Source organism: Colossoma macropomum, unplaced genomic scaffold (assembly GCF_904425465.1).
Source record: "Colossoma macropomum unplaced genomic scaffold, Colossoma_macropomum, whole genome shotgun sequence".
In the NCBI taxonomy this organism is placed as follows: Eukaryota; Metazoa; Chordata; class Actinopteri; order Characiformes; family Serrasalmidae; genus Colossoma; species Colossoma macropomum.
In genome coordinates, this window is record NW_023494792.1 from 61,024,424 (window position 1) to 61,041,349 (window position 16,926).

General features: G+C 40.5%; 2 protein-coding genes across 2 annotated transcripts in view; one reads left to right on the forward strand and one right to left on the reverse strand.

Annotated features, from left to right (window-relative positions):
• The window catches only part of gys2 (glycogen synthase 2), a 36,910-nt gene extending 23,379 nt beyond the window's left edge, over positions 1 to 13,531 (forward strand). The window contains exons 11-16 of the mRNA XM_036577725.1: positions 320 to 433; positions 658 to 784; positions 1,983 to 2,078; positions 4,202 to 4,365; positions 6,413 to 6,493; positions 13,044 to 13,531. Coding sequence (XP_036433618.1) covers positions 320 to 433; positions 658 to 784; positions 1,983 to 2,078; positions 4,202 to 4,365; positions 6,413 to 6,493; positions 13,044 to 13,265 — 804 coding nt within the window. The 3' untranslated portion in view covers positions 13,266 to 13,531. The remainder of the gene's footprint in view (positions 1 to 319; positions 434 to 657; positions 785 to 1,982; positions 2,079 to 4,201; positions 4,366 to 6,412; positions 6,494 to 13,043) is intronic.
• A 185-nt stretch (positions 13,532 to 13,716) lies between these two features.
• On the reverse strand, positions 13,717 to 16,481 carry spx (spexin hormone). Its single transcript, XM_036577726.1, has 6 exons — positions 16,439 to 16,481; positions 15,511 to 15,591; positions 15,363 to 15,420; positions 14,464 to 14,526; positions 14,289 to 14,375; positions 13,717 to 13,831 (listed from the first exon to the last, which is right to left on the reverse strand). The coding sequence occupies exons 1-6, from the start codon at positions 16,442 to 16,444 to the stop codon at positions 13,773 to 13,775; spliced, it is 354 nt and encodes a 117-aa protein (XP_036433619.1). The 5' UTR covers positions 16,445 to 16,481; the 3' UTR covers positions 13,717 to 13,772.
• Positions 16,482 to 16,926: the final 445 nt, after the last annotated feature.

Below are 16,926 nucleotides of genomic sequence, written 5' to 3' on the forward strand. Positions count from 1 at the left end.
CGCCTCACACTTAAAAGCAGCATTACTACATACTATATATACATACTGCAGTTGGATACTACTGGATTTTTTGCTAATAAACATGTCCTTGGCGGTCATCAGGTTTTAGAGGACTATTTTGGGTCAGCCATAAACAACACTGTACCATTACCTCATGTCTGTATGTGCTGCTTGAGTGCGTTCTAAACAGGTTAACGGATGTGTAATCCCACTCTTCATGTCTGATGGAATGATGATTCATGGATCAGTGCTCACATTGATTGTCAATTTTTCCTTCAACATGTTCTTCTTTCATGCACTGTCCTTTACGTCAATGCAGAGACACACTCTCCCTCCAGTGACCACTCACAACATGCTGGACGACTCAACTGATCCAATCCTGAGCAACGTCCGCCGCATCGGTCTCTTCAACAGCCGCAATGACAGAGTCAAGGTACATCAGAAATGCTAACGAGTGCAGAGCCACGTTTATGCCTTACAGCTTGCACTTAAAACAGCCAATCATTTTACAGCTGCAGTTTCTTATTTGTATTTGATTTACTCTGAAATGACTCAGAATACTGTCGAATCAATCCTGTATCGACTGAGTGTGTGCCAGGCTGAGTAGCTTCACAGTGTTTATGATAATTACTCGGTTCTCATTCTTCTGCTTGCCAGATCGTATTCCATCCAGAATTCCTCTCCTCCACCAGCCCGCTGCTGCCCATGGACTATGAGGAGTTCATCCGCGGTTGCCATTTAGGAGTTTTTCCCTCCTATTATGAACCCTGGGGCTACACACCAGGTTACACACAGTCATATCTCACATCTACATGAGCTGTTACTATCGATTATGTTAGTAATCAAGTAACCTACCAGTTATTTTCAATATTAATCGAGTAATCTGAGATTTTTAAAAAGGCCAAAAATAATTAGTGACTTAACTGAGCAATAACATACCATGAATGGCCTTTCAGGGAGTCCCGATGAACAAGGAGGCTTTTAAAAATATTTTGCTCCTTAAATTTCCTTAATAGCCTGGTGGAAACACATGGAAATAGAAAGTGAGAGAAATTGACTTATTAGTTATTTAATACAGTTCCAGTGTTTATATCCACTTTAAAATTAATATGTGTCTTTTCAGTTTTGACTAAATAACCTTTAAGCATATTTTTCATGAAATATATTAACAGAAGAATTACATGAAATATATACATATAACATATACACACAAACACGCGCGCACACACACACACACACACACATATATATATATATACATATATATATATATATGTGTGTCTTTTGAGCTTTGACTAAATATGAGCAAAAACTGTGTATTCATAAGCATGTACAAAGGTATATTAAAAACAACTCTGATAGTGGAAAAAATTATTCAGACACTAAATTATATATATTTATATGTATCGTGTAATTTGTCTGTTAATTAATTTCATGAAAAATTTGCTAAAAGGTTATACAATTTTTTTTTTCGCCTGCTTCAGTCCCACAATCCCCTGAGCAGTCCAGCCTAAAACAGATGCTAAACTTAAAACTCGCAAACATGTTTACTTCTGAGGAGATTATTAGTTTGTTTATTAGTCCCTCCAAAGAGTTTAGTAATGCTGAGATAAATAACTGGCTCATTACATTGATTTATCAGTCTACTCAGGCTTTAGTAGGAACCTCTGTGTTTGTAAAGAAGCCATTATTTTCAGGTCCTCTCTAAAGTTCGTCTAACAAGTATGTTCGCTGCATGCCGTGTGTTGATAAACAAGCATTGATGGTGCCTTTTTTAAAGGTGGTGTATATCTTTTAATTTAGTAGGAAAGAACTCTAAAATTATTCTCCTTAAATGTTGAAAGGTAGTTCTGAATACTGCCTTTACAAAATGTAACTTGGACTGAATACAGATACTTAATTTCTGTATTCTGAACACGTATTCCCAAAACTTGTATTCCATTACATCCAGTCTTGACTGTGCCTATAATGCCTGTGTGCAGGTGAATGCACCGTGATGGGTATTCCAAGTGTAACAACTAACCTCTCTGGGTTTGGCTGCTTCATGGAGGAGCACATATCTGACCCCTGTGCCTACGGTGAGTGTCTCACATTATGTATCTGACAACGGTGTTGCTCTAGGAGATCTTGAGGTCCATATGGATGTTAAGAGAAAATACTTTCAGCAATTTAGTTCTTGTCCAAAAATTCAATATACATTACATTATTGTGGGCATAATATTCAGGTAAACCTCATAGACCTGTAAGTGAGTCTCATTCAGAGCTTCAAGGTGCCCCTTTCACTTTAACCAGGATAAACAGGGCTCAGAGTATTTATGCTACTCGCTACTCAATCGCTGTGGAGGAATTTTGACCCACTCTGCTTTGCAGACTTGTTTTAATTCGGCTACATTGGAGGGTTTCCGAGCATGAACTGCCCGTTTAAGGTCTTGCCACAGCATCTCAATGGGATTCAAGTCAGGACTTTGACTTGGCCACTCCAAAACCTTAGTTTTGTTTCTTTTGAGCCATTCAGACTTGGACTTGCTTGTGTGCTTTGGATCATTGACCTACCACATAACCCAACTGCGCTTGAGATTTAGGTCACAAACTGACAGGTGGACATCAGGACTTCAGGATTTTCTGATAGAGACCAGAAATCATGGCTCTATCAGTTATGACAAGTAGTCCAAGTCTTGCAGAAGCAAAGCAGCCCCAGACCATCACACTACCACCACCATGTTTCACTGCTGGTATGATGTTCTTAAGGTGGAATGCAGTGTTAGCTTTACAACATATGTAAGGGGAGCCATGACTTCTAAAAGGTTCCACCTTTGACTCATCAGTCCACAGAATATTATCCCAAAAGTCTTGGGGGTCATCTAGATGTTTTTTGGCAAATGCAAGATGAGCCTTTGTGTTCTTATTGGTCAGCAGTGGTTTGTGCCTTGTAACTCTCCCATGGATGCCATTTTTGTCCAGTGACTTGCTTATTGTGGAACCACGTGCATTGACCTTAACTGAGGCAAGTGAGGCCTGCAGTTTTTAGAGGTTCCACTGCATTCTTTTGTGGTCTCCTGGATGAGTCATCAATGTGATCTTGGTGAAATTTTGGTAGGCTGACCACTCCTGGGAAGGTTCAGCACTGTTCCAAGTTTTCTCCACTTGTGGATAACGGCTCTCACTGTGGTTCGCTGGAGTTCCAGAGCTTTAGCAAGGTCTTTGTAACCCTTTCCAGACTGGTAGATTTTAATGACGCATCTGTATTTAAATCTCTTTAGAACGTGGCATCATGTGCTGCTTTTTGAGACCTTCTAGCTGCTTCCCATTGCCAGACAGGTTCTATTCAAGAGATGTTTAGATTCAACAGGTCTGGCAGTGATCATCACTGTGTGTGGATAGTGAAAATGAACCTAATAGTCAATTGAATTTGGTTAACTGGTTGTTTTATTAGCTGAGGGGGCAATTACTTTTTCAGATAGGGGCCAGCTGGAGCTGAACAGCATTTTTCCTTCATTAAATGAGGTCATCATTTAAAAACGGCATTTTGGGTTTACTTGGGTTTTCTTTGTCTAATATTAAAAGTAGTTTGATGATCTGAAACATTCAAGTCTGACAAGTATGCAAAAATAGGAGACGTTGGGGAGGGGCAAATACTTTTTCACTGTACTGTATATTCCTTAACTTGTTACCTGGGACTTCTTAACTCATTAAAATCTGCCTTAAGAGTCGTTACGACACATGTGTGTCTACATTGGGCAGTAAAACAGATCATCTTGTGGAACTGGAGCTTTCTGTTTGCTTCCGTGTTTTCAATGCTTGTATAAAAGAAAGATACTGCCTTTATGGTTTGATGCAGTGCGATCGTTTCAGATGCAGTTCATATCACTAAGAACATATATTTGTTTCATCACATACAAAAATCTACAAACATATGACTTTGGTAGATCAAGTTCTTCATATATCAACCCTTCAAACGGCCAGGTTCCACTGGCAGGTCCAAGGATTTATTACATACTTCTATAGTCTAAGAATAGTTCAGCCAGTTTGCACTGAAGTCCCTGTAGTTACTGAGTAATAAGCCTTAGTATATAAAAAAAGAGTTAATTGTGGCATTAAAGGGTTAATTGTGTTGTAACATGTGAGACTGATTCGGCTTTGTGTCTCTGATGTTGTCCTTAGTCTCTTGGAACGGTAAAGTCAGTGTAATTTCTCTACACAGGGATCTACATCGTGGACCGCCGGTTCCGCTCAGCAGAAGATTCGTGTAATCAGCTGACCCAGTTCATGTTCTCCTTCTGTCAGCAGTCCCGCCGCCAGCGCATTATCCAGCGGAACCGCACCGAAAGGCTGTCAGACCTGCTGGACTGGAGATACCTCGCCCGGGTGAGGAGAAACCACATCCAGATACTGCAGACTTACTGTGTTTAGAAACTGAAGGGATTTTCAAAGGAAACCTGTGATTTTTCATTTTCAGTCTGATACAGATGGGTCTGATCTAGTGCTGGGCGACATATCATCTCTACCTGTACACCGTGATATTGCTTTTCAGTCTTAGCAACATATTTAATTACACACTGCATGTCCAAAAGTTTGTAGACACCTGCTTGCCCAGAGTTTCTTCTGAAATGAAGGGTATTAATAGGCAGTTTGTGCCCCTTTGCTGCAGTAACAGCCTCAACTCTTCTGGGAAGGCTTTAATGTAACATTGCTGTGAGGATCTGATTGAGCATTAGTGAGGTCAGGTACTGATGTTGGATGGTCAGTTCTGGATCACTCCAACTCATCCCAAATGTATTGGCTGGAGCTCCAGCTCATGTGCTCCACAGCTCAACTGGGCTTTGTGGCATTGGGCATGGTGACCTTAGGCTCATGTGCAGCTCCTCTACAGTGTCCCATGCTATTGGTCAGTGCTTTTTTATAGAGATTATAAAAGCTGAACACCTGTATCAGTAATGTGTGCACCTTAAAGTTGCTGAATTCACTAATTGGAGGGCTGTCTGGGTACTTTTGGACATACCGTGTATATTTAATGAGTTAAATATCAGGGGTGGACAGTAATGAAGTAAATGTAATTCGTTTCTGTACTTAAGTAGTTTTCTTGTGTATCTGTACTTTACTGAAGTTTTTCCATTTTGGTGACTTTTTACTTTCACTCCACCACATTTCAAAGTCTAATATCTCACTTTTTACTCCACTACATTATGAGAAATCTGTCGTTCCTTTTGGTTTATGTGTGTATAAAAACATAACATGTCAAAACGAGAGAAGCGCAAAGCAAGAACACCAATCAGGGCACAGCGGTCACTTTGTTTTGAGCTTGTTTTGACCTGTTGGTCATACCGACCCAGTGCAGCACACGGTTCAACATCAGTGCAGCAGCGTAAAATTTTGGGAGAGTCTATTCAACATAAATGATGAACTAACCTAACTTTGTGTAAACAGACCACAATATAGAAATATGTACACATATGCAGTTGTGACTGACGGGTCTTTTTTCTGAATTTATACAAACACTATTTCATTTTATAGTAAATTAGTTTGGGCTAGTTTATGTTTATGAACAGAGACCTACAGATGCAGTTTAGTAAAGGAAACTCATTTGTGAATCTGAGTTTAAAACAAATTTTTATTAAATTTAAATTTGTTTAAATTTAAACAAATTTGTATTTAATCTAAGTTGCAATTAAATCTTAAAGTGAAACTTTGCTTGATTGTAAAAAGTGATTTCAGAGCCACTCAGTTCTACCTGATGGAAACTGTTTGCCTTCTGTGTTTTGTGCTTATGATAGTTTTAATAGATCAGCGTCACTAATTAATGATATTCTATTAAAAGACTGGTTTACCAAGAGAGACACTGGAGTATTTTCACCTAAAACGAGTTAATGAAACAAGAGTTTTGCTGCAAAAATGATAATAGGACATCAGAGTCATAACTCATCTTTCAGTACTTTTACTTTCGATACTTAAGTACATTTAAAGGCAAATATTTTTGTACTTTTACTCAAGTGGAGGTCTAAAAGGAGGAACTTCTACTTTTACTGGAGTAATATTTTACCTTGGGTGTCTCTACTTTAACTCAGGTACATGGTTTGTGTACTTCGTCCACCACTGTTAAATATCCACCATGCAGTGCCCCTAAAACAGCAGTGGCCTTATTGCCAAGCAGTTAGTTTGTAGTTCTTTAATTCTATTTTGTGCACTTCACACAACTTCAATGAAATTTACTAGGTGCCTCAAACTGTTTTGTTAAATAAAAGTTTTAAAAAAATACGCTTTCTGTCTGGAAATGTGCTTCCAGTCTAATTTTTGTCTCCTAAGCAAACCTACTGGCCAGCATGCTTTTGACTATGTTACCTCCTGGGGTATTTCTTGTCTGTTGTGTTCGCTTATTGGCTGAAGAAAAACTCTAATCTGTCACTTCCTCCTGCAGTTCTACATTCACGCTAGACACCTGGCCCTCTGCAGAGCCTTTCCTGAACGATTCAAAATGGACAGTCTGGCCCCTCCACCGGTGAGCACTTCTACCGCTCCCACACTCCTCACCAGCCATCAGTGCTATCACATTATTCACTGCACACAACTTACCCCAGGCAAAACCTCATATCTCCAAAATGCCAACTTTACAGTGCAGAAAATATTTTATTCCAAGCAATTTTGCACCATTTCTATGAGTGACATTTAGAATGTGTTTAATGTGACACCAGATATTCCCTACAGGGTTTAAATCTGGACTCAGGCCAAAATTATTAATAAAAACCATTAGTATCTTGGGGTTGGTCCATGTTTTTGCACAGGAGTGTACAGTCTTACTACTCTCGTTATATTTTCCTTTTCACTTCATTTGCAATCGCTTGCTAAGGAACGTTGTTGTTATACTGTTGGATTTTTTGCTGACACAATTTTTGCCTAGTCTGATTGCATCACCTGTATAAGTCTGAACATTTTGAATGGCTTATATTTACAAAAATCAATGGAGTTGATAAGGTAAAACATTGTATATCTTTGTGACTTTGTAATGTTTTGTTTATATACAGGTAGATTTATTTTCTTTTTTTTGGTAACACTATTTTAAGTGGTAGATGATTAATAAACTCTTGATAGATTATCAGTGAAGTATCAGTAGTGAAGCTTCTGAATACACTGAAGTAAATATCCTGTAGATGTTCTGTTGATACATTACTGACATTAAGTAGATGTTTCGTTAATATGTTACTTCCATTATGCAAAACCTGACCTTACCAACCTTACCCAAACACCTAACCCTCACCCTGGACCTAATCCTAACCTTAACCTCAACCCTAAACCTAAACCTAATCCTAACCCTCACCCTGGACCTAATCCTAACCTCAACCCAAAACCTAATCCTAACCCTCACTCTAGCCCTAATCCTAACCTCAACCCAAAACCTAACCCTAACCCTCACCCTGGCCCTAATCCTAACCTCAACCCAAAACCTAATCCTAACCCTCACTCTAGCCCTAATCCTAACCTCAACCCAAAACCTAACCCCAAGCCTCACCCTGGCCCTAATCCTAACCTCAACCCAAAACCTAATCCTAACCCTCACTCTAGCCCTAATCCTAACCTCAACCCAAAACCTAATCCTAACCCTCACCCTGGCCCTAATCCTAACCTCAACCCAAAACCTAACCCTAACCCTCACTCTAGCCCTAATCCTAACCTCAACCCAAAACCTAATCCTAACCCTCACTCTAGCCCTAATCCTAACCTCAACCCAAAACCTAATCCTAACCCTCACTCTAGCCCTAATCCTAACCTCAACCCAAAACCTAACCCTAACCCTCACTCTAGCCCTAATCCTAACCTCAACCCAAAACCTAACCCTAACCCTCACTCTAGCCCTAATCCTAACCTCAACCCAAAACCTAACCCTAACCCTCACCCTGGCCCTAATCCTAACCTCAACCCAAAACCTAATCCTAACCCTCACCCTGGCCCTAATTCTAACCTTTAACTTAACCACAACTCAAAACCTAATCCTAATCCTAACCAATCCCTAACCCAGTGAAGCTCCAGGTCCAGGATGGTGTCAGTGTGTCTGTATCAGCTGGTTGAGGATGTTGATGGTCTGTATTAAACCTGTTAATGTTCAGTTCCTCTCAGTTCAGCATCTGCAGATCTGAACATTTGCCCTCCAAATGAAGTGAAAAACGTCTGAATTCAGCAGATTATAAACTAATCTTATTACATAGTTATTAAAGTCTCCTGAAAATCTACTAAACGTATTCACTGCTGCTACATCACTGATATGTTGTGGATTCTACTGAGAGCCTGCTGAGCAATCTGTTTTTGTAATTTTGTATAATTAATCATAATCATTAAAACCTTACAAGGCTGGATTTAGTAACGTGTGCGTCTATGGCTGTATGGATAGTTGGATGGCTAGTTAAGCAGCAGGTTACATACAGATGTTATATTGCAGTTGTGCTGCACGCTGGTGTCTCTGTTCTGAGTATTGTTCTGATTTGGAGGGTTTTAATCTTCCCCCATCACCACTGCAGACATTTAACCCTGCTGCGGTGCATCACTGTCTCTCAGCACTAAGTGGTGCAGACAGCACTGAATACCTATTGAATCCTCTCTTTATTAGATTTTCAAACACCGACTGACTCGCCTTATTTATTTATGCCGTTTTATTGAATATTCCGGAAATGGTCGCTAATTGGTGATATTGAATATTGAATTTTTTTAGATTATTTATTGATTACAGTGGATGTTTGTCCTGTACCGTGGCTTCATTGAGAGCTATTCATTGAGAGAACTAGGAGGGGCTTTGGTTGTACTGGGAGGGATTGTGCTTGTACTGGGAGGAGTTTTGTTGTACTGGAAGGAGTTTAGGTTGTGCTGGGAGGAGTTGTGGTTGTACTGGGAGGAGTTTAGGTTGTGCTGGGAGGAGTTTAGGTTGTACTGGGAGGGGTTTCAGTTGTACTGGAAGGGGTTGTGGTTGTACTGGGATGAGTTTTGTACTGGGAAGAGTTTTGGTTGTACTGGGAGGGATTGTGATTGTACTGGGAGGAGTCTAGGTTGTGCTGGGAGGAGTTTTGTACTGGGAAGAGTTTTGGTTGTACTAGGAGGGGTTTTGGTTGTACTGGGAGGGATTGTGATTGTACTGGGAGGAGTCTAGGTTGTGCTGGGAGGAGTTTTGTACTGGGAAGAGTTTTGGTTGTACTAGGAGGGGTTTTGGTTGTACTGGGAGGGATTGTGATTGTACTGGGAGGAGTTTAGATTGTGCTGGAAGGAGTTTAGGTTGTGCTGGGAGGAGTTGTGGTTGTACTGGGAGGGGTTTCAGTTGTACTGGAAGGGGTTGTGGTTGTACTGGGAGGAGTTTTGTACTGGGAAGAGCTTTGGTTGTACTAGGAGGGGTTTTGGTTGTACTGGGAGGGATTGTGATTGTACTGGGAGGAGTTTAGGTAGTGCTGGGAGGAGTTTTGTACTGGGAAGAGTTTTGGTTGTACTAGGAGGGGTTTTGGTTGTACTGGGAGGGATTGTGATTGTACTGGGAGGAGTTTAGGTTGTGCTGGGAGGAGTTTTGTTGTGCTGGGATGAGTTTAGGTTGTGCTGGGAGGAGTTTAGGTTGTACTGGGAGGAGTTTTGTACTGGGAAGAGTTTTGGTTGTACTAGGAGGGGTTTTGGTTGTACTGGGAGGGATTGTGATTGTACTGGGAGGAGTTTAGGTTGTGCTGGAAGGAGTTTTGTTGTACTGGGATGAGTTTAGGTTGTGCTGGGGGGAGTTTAGATTGTGCTGGGAGGAGTTTTGGTTGTACTGGGAGGGGTTTTGCTTGTCAAATGTATCTCGGAGAGACGGATGTGTTTATGCTGCTATAACATGTGGCTTAAATGTGTCTCAGTCCACCTCCCGAAGAGGCTTGAGCGATCAGATCTGTATTTGTTTTAAATGCGTCTTGGGTGCTTTGGCACTTGCATTTTTATGTGGTCTCCAGATATAATTGTGTGTATCCAGATATAATCCTGATACTCAAGACACTTGAAGTGACCAGGTGTAAACAGGGCCTCTGTCTTTGCCAGTGTTATAAATGTCACAGTGTTATAAATATATTCTAAATGGATTCTGAATATGTTACTTTTTATGTATTGTAATAGAAAACATTCATGAATATCTTTAGGACAGTCAACCCTAAATGTATTCAATCTCAAGTATTTTGACCAACCCTGACCTTCCATTGCAGTTGTTTTGGGGTGGGGGATTTTCACTATTTTCACTAGTTTTTATAAGTAAATAATTACAGACATTCATGAAAACATGAGACAGAAAAGTCAGTTTGTAAAGTTCTTTTCGGTGTCAAAGCCGTAACATATGTAATGTTTATAATTTAAAATTAGCTCATACTGTATGTATTATTATTATCAGTAAGTGCTGTCATGTTGCTTCCGACTCCTGGTTCCCATATGGACAGTGTCCCTCCAGAATGTCCTGTCTTCCGTATAAATCTTCAGGCTTCTCAGTGGCTGCTTCGTGATTCGTCTGATCGTCTCCATCCCAGCTGGTGGTCCTCTTTTACCTTCAGCTCTTCCAAACATAATGGTCTTTTTTAATAAGCTAGTTCTTCTTGGAATATTTCCAAAATAAGAGCTTTAGTTTGGTTCTCTGGGCTTCCAGTGAGATGTGAGGCCTGCTTTGTTTGAGGATCTATTTGTTTTCTTTGCCGTCCAGGGTTCTCTCAAAAGTCCTCGCCAACACCAAAGTTCAAAGGCTTCAGTGTTGTTCCTGTCCTCTTGTTTATTGTCCAGATTTCACATCCATTATGGCATTTGGCAGACGCTCTTATCCAGAGCGACTTACAGTTTCATCATTTTTACACAGGTAGGTGAAGGTAGTGTTAGGAGTCTTGCCCAAGGACTCTTAGGTATAGTGTGGGGTGCTTACCCGGGTGGGGGATTGAACCCCAGTCTTCAGTGTAGAAGGAGAGGTGTTACCCACTACACTAGACATCCATAAAGACAGAGAAGACCACAGGCTGGACAATTCTAATCATGGTAGAGACAAACTGTTGCCTTTGAAGATGATTGATCTGAGTCGGCAAAAGCTGTCCATCAGTTAGCAGTCTTTCCTGTCGTCATAACTTCAGTGTTCTTCACATTGAGCCCCATCTCTTCACCCTGTTCCTTACCCTTCCTTATAAGGGTCTTCAGGTCTTCCAGATTTTCGTCTATGAGTGTTTTCCACCAATCCTGAATCCTCGATCTTCTTCCTCCAGTACTGATTTTCTCATTATATGTTCTGTGTACAGGTTGAACAGGTATGGTGACAGCATGCAGCCCTGTGTTTTTTGCCGATGTGGATCCAGTCTGTTTGAGTTAATTCAGCACTAGGGATACAACTCTGTATTTAATGAGTGCTTTTATTCAACATTGCATTTACAGTTTGCATCCAAAGTGTTATGAGTCACTTGAACAGTAGTTATTATCTCTGACATGAAGCCCAGATTCACTGTCAAAGCTGAGCTGTTCTGTCTGACTGTAATTGGCCGTGTAACATTTGACTATGAAGGAAACTATCAATCTGACTCCCGTTCACAACGAGGCCTCCATGGAGTCTCTGTACTAAAATGAAAAAGCAAAAAATAAAAAAATAAAAAAATAAAACAACAGCACAATAAAGCATGTAAACAATTTAGATTTTTTAAGTATATACAGTTGTATGCAAAAGTTTGTGCACCCTAGTCTAATTGTATGTCATTCAGGGTGGTTTGGTGTGAAATGGTTCAGATTTCTTTACAGTGGTGGTGATAGGAACCAGGGGTCACCATGACTACAACACAAATATACACACTTTATTTACTATCCAAAACCACCAGTGAACCTGCAGGAGTCTTCTGAGTGATATGGAATGTTGATGATGGGAAAATCTGGAAAAATAAGTTTTCTTTGGGGACTATTTTGCCTCACAACACCCTGCATGTATCCCTCCACTATGGATAGTATTTAAACAATGGTTTAGGCCAAAATCTTTTCAAAACTACCTCTCAAATAATATCTGCTCTGTGGTGGTCCTGTGGGGGTCCTGAGCTTTGAAGAACAGGGAGAAAGGGGGCTAACAGAGAAACAGATGGACTACAATCTATAGAGTATACATGGGTCATTCTACAGAAACGTCCACTTATCTATCTTTCCATAGGAGTCACTGGTGTTACTGATCCTCATTGGTGTTACACATAATAAAGGAACACCAGAGACATTTTTAATGAACAATGCATTTTACAAAATAACTGCTACAGAGCATCAAACCACATGTTGTCAATCATGGAACATCCACTAAAATATGGAGTTTAATCCATTTATATTCTATTTTTTCACAATTACCTCAGAATAAAGTCGGTCACACCAGTGACTTCAGCTAAAAGCTTCATATGAAATCATGAGCTAAATGAGAAAATCTCTGATAACTGAAAGACACAGTTGACGCACCATGAGCTTTTCTTCATAGATCCTCAGAAAACAGGTAAAAGGAAGTCAAGTGATGTCATCAGTGTGACTTTTATTTCAAAATAAGAGATTTTTGTTACGCAGTAACACCAGTGACACGACTCCTGGGGACCACAACTTTCATTATATATTTTATAATGTTTATTTGGCATTTGTTTTCTTTATATCAATTAAATCATATATTTCATAGTCATGTATAGATTATTGCAGTTAAAATTGCAGAAAAACATGTTTTTTACCTGAAAATATGGCCTCAGCCTTCACACATGACTGTGAGGACGAGCTCTTCTGTGGTGCTTGGAATTCTATATGATTGATTTAAAAACCAATATTGCTAAATTGAGGCTCAAGAAGGTGTAAATGTTAAAATAACATTTTAAAATATAAATAAATTCTAACCCTACCCTTTTTTTTAAGTGTAATATATCTGTAAATGCTAGGGACACAAAAATGGACATTTCTGTAGAATGACCCATATATATGATAATGTACTTAAGTAACTGTCCCTGATTTACCTGCTGAGTGAAAGGTTTTAAATTACTGTATGAAGCAATTCGGCTGACAGAATGACCTAAAATCTGTGTACATCTTTCCAGAATCAAGGATTCCGCTACCCCCGACCCCCCTCCGTCCCACCCTCTCCCTCAGCCTCCCTCCACTCCACCCCCCACCACAGTGACGCAGAGGACGAGGACGATCACGAGCCCTATGACGAAGAAGAGGAGGCGGAGAGGGACAGGCTGAACATTAAAGCGCCCTTCACTCTAGGGGCCGTGCCGGAGGGTAAGAAGAAGCAGCCGGGCGAGTACGGGAATTAGAGGCCGCCATCGACTTCCTGCTGGTCGGCCAGAGTCCAGCGATGCTCACTGAACTACAGTACATACCAGCTTCTGCTGTGGGACAAGTTTTGGCTCATTATAAGACATGAGCATGGAGTAATCTCACTGCTTTAGTAGACTTTTCTCATATCTGTCTTACATTCCGATGTGACCTCTCATCATCATCACTTGTTCTAAACTAAACTCAGCACAGTTAGAGGTTAAATAGTCGAATAAAGTTGTCCCACATGTTTCCACCATCGAAATCATTTTTGTCTTTTTTATTTATTATTAAAAGACATGGCACACTACACGCTTCACATGGCTATGAATGCAAATTCATTTTATTCACCACAAACACTCATATGAAGTACACTTAAAGTACCGCAGTCCGAAATCCATGTTGTATTTTACATTGCATTAAATACTGAGAGTTCATTAAACGACACAGGGTGAAAAATAAAGAGAAAAACTGTACAGTTTCGGCTATATTACACAGGCAGCTCCTCAGAAGTAGTCCCTTTTCCAGGCCGGTATGTCTTGAAAAAAGAATCCGTTATCCTCTCCTGGAATTGAATTACACGAGAAAGAGCGCGAGAGAGAGAGAAAGAGAGAGAATTAGGTTTACTTTGTAAATCAATGTGCACGGCATCACTCCGAATGAGCATCAAAGCGGGATCTGCAATGTGCTACGCTTTGAGAAAATGAGGCTTAACCTGATTGTGAAATCAGTGGTGGAATTGTAAACAACTTTCAGGTGGGATGCTGGGCTCAAATAAGCAATAAGAAGCATGCAGTTCTATATGAGCACCAGGCTTGTTGGTTTGACTTGAAGAACTTGCAGTTCATCCGAGGCAAATGTCAGATATGGGATTCAAATATTTCGGACACGTGTCAAATAATATAAATAGGGATGATACATAACATAAAGGGGGATGACAGTTTTACAAGCATCCTGATTTTTGTCTTTTCACTAGTACTAACATTCTAGCAGTACAATAAACAAGTAAAGTTAATACCCACCTTCCTCTTTGACTTGCTGGAGGAAGTTAAGCAGCACTGTAGCAGCCTTAGACACACTCAGATTCTCTGTGTTTTGACTCCGTGTTTCTGAGAAGAAACAGAATGAAGGGTTTCCAGAGGGAGATACAGGGAAGACTGTGTAAAATGCGAAAAAATCAAAGAGCTGTGACTGTACCTAAGTGGAGAGAGTCGTAAACATCCCCCTCGTTCCTGTCCTCTGACACGAAGCGGCGTCCCTCTGTAAACACAAGACATTCTCAGACCTGTTCATTGTGTTCGGGTGGCTGTGAATTCACTGCAAATGAACCATGGGCAAGTGGTATGATCCTAAATCTAGCTGATATATCTGATATTTCTCATTTTGAGATTATTATAAGATGATCTAACCTATTTCTAAGCTTGTTTTTACTCGTTTTGATTTAATTAAGACCAAATGATCTCAATATGTTGGCAGATAATTTTGCTTGTTGTAAGAAATGCGCTTGAAACCAATTTATCTGGCAATAAATTGAGACCACTTGACTTGCTAAATTCACTTAAAACAAGTAAAAGTGTCTATAAATAGGTTAAATAACCTCATAATAAGCTTAAACAATCTCAGAATGAGAAATATCAGATATTTTGACTACATTTAAGATCATTTTACTTGCTCAGATACCATTTATTTTGCAGTGAGTCCCTCCTCACACTGCATAATGATCTCTTAAGTGAAAGTATCTTTAATGTAGTTGATATATCGAATATTCCTCATTATGAGACGGTTGTAAGAATATTGTAAGATTATTTCACTTATTTCTAGACATTTTTAATTGTTTTAAGTACGTTTATCTTATGAAAGTGTTCCATTAGCTGATCATTTTACCTGTTTTAAGCATTATTACTCACTTTCACCAGATTAAATTACTTAAAACAAGTAAAAATGCACAGAAACAGGCGGAATAATCATAATCAAAGTCTCATAATGAAGAATATTAGATATTTTAGCTACATTTAAGATGTTTTCACTTGCTAAGATATTTTTTGCAGTGCGCTGATACAGTGCAAGTGCAGCACTCGGTAAAAGTTTTTACGTACGTGTGCCTTTAAGGTACAGCATCGCCTGTGGGGTCCAGTTTCTACGCTGGAGAGTGCCCTGGAATTGAGAAGCAGAAGGCAAAGAGGTTTGATCACATAGGATCAGCAGCGCTTTTGTGAAAGTACTGCTGGTGCGTCGTCTGGTTACCTTGGGCGCACTGCACGCGTAGGAGACGAACGTAGCCAACAGAAGGAGCGCGAGCGCGTAAGCCGTGAGAGCCTTCAGACCCTGAAACAAGCAGGAGGCAGTAGGTCAGTATACAGCATGTGGATCATCAACTAGCCCTTTGCTAAAGTAGTAGGAAGCAAAGTGACCAGTTTTTATCCAAAAGGCTCTCCGTGCGTAAAGGCGCACCGGGTGAACCGCGCGTGAAAGCCACCCCTGCTGAAAAAACGACTATAAGAAACCACGAGGATTAAAATGTAACGGTTTTGCTTTCTAATGGGGATTGGCTTGATGCTTTCCAATAGAGTTTCCTGTAGAACACCTTTAGATCCCATTAGGAAGCCATCAAATGCGTTTAGAATTAGCTTTGGTCACCTGTTAAACCATTAGGAACCTTTATATTGTGACGCTACTGAAAAAAAAAAACATAGAAACCATTGCGTTTCTGTTGGTTCCTGATGGTTTGGTCATGTGCTTTTTTAATGGGAAGGTATTACAATGTAAAGGATCCTAATGGTTTACACTGGCTGATTCTAAACGGTTTCCTAATGGGATCTAAAGGCGATCTACAGGAAACTGCATTGGAAACTATTTAGCCAATTCCCATTAGAAAGCAAAAGCAATAGGTTTTAATCCTAATGATTTGTAATGGTCCCTTTTCAGCAAGGGTATCAACCCATTGATAAGCCAAAACACATTACAAAACCATCAGGAATCAACAGAAGTACTTAATGGTTTCTATAGGTTTTTCATCAAGGACTTTAAACTGTAAACAGGCGATACTGTACTGAGTTACTCCTAAGTACATAAGACTGTCATACATTCCCAGGTTCCTAGTGCTGGTAAGACCCCTAAAGCCCCTCTCCTAATACCCGGATTAGTGGTCAATGTAAGGGGGGAAGCCTCTTACTTTCATTGCTCCGCTGTCCTCTTCAGATGAGCGCTTGTGAATGGAGAGGTGAGCTCTGCTGGGAGAGAGAGGATCCCCGTCTATTTATAACAGCAGGGTGGAGGAATCCCGTCTCAGGCGTCGCGGGGAGTTTAATGAACGTCGTCTACGGCAATAGGTCAGGGCGAATTGATTAACACGCGGGGGATGGGCTCCAAACCCCTTTGCGCAAACGCGTTATTAACCCTCCACAGAACAGCAAGTGCACCACTTTTGGCTCAGCGGAAACTTTCCTCCGCCCAGCGATCAGAAACACCATCACAGTCCAGCGTCCTGACGGCGATCAGCAGTGACGTCCTGTGAGATATGAATGTGTTTACGCGCTGCGCACTGAAGCGCCTCGGACAGCCGTGTTTATGAATGAACGCCTGCCAAAGCTCTCCGCGCAGGGCTGAGTGGTCTCCCCACTGGGAGCGAATAAATGACCCTCCCCTGGACAATGTATCGAT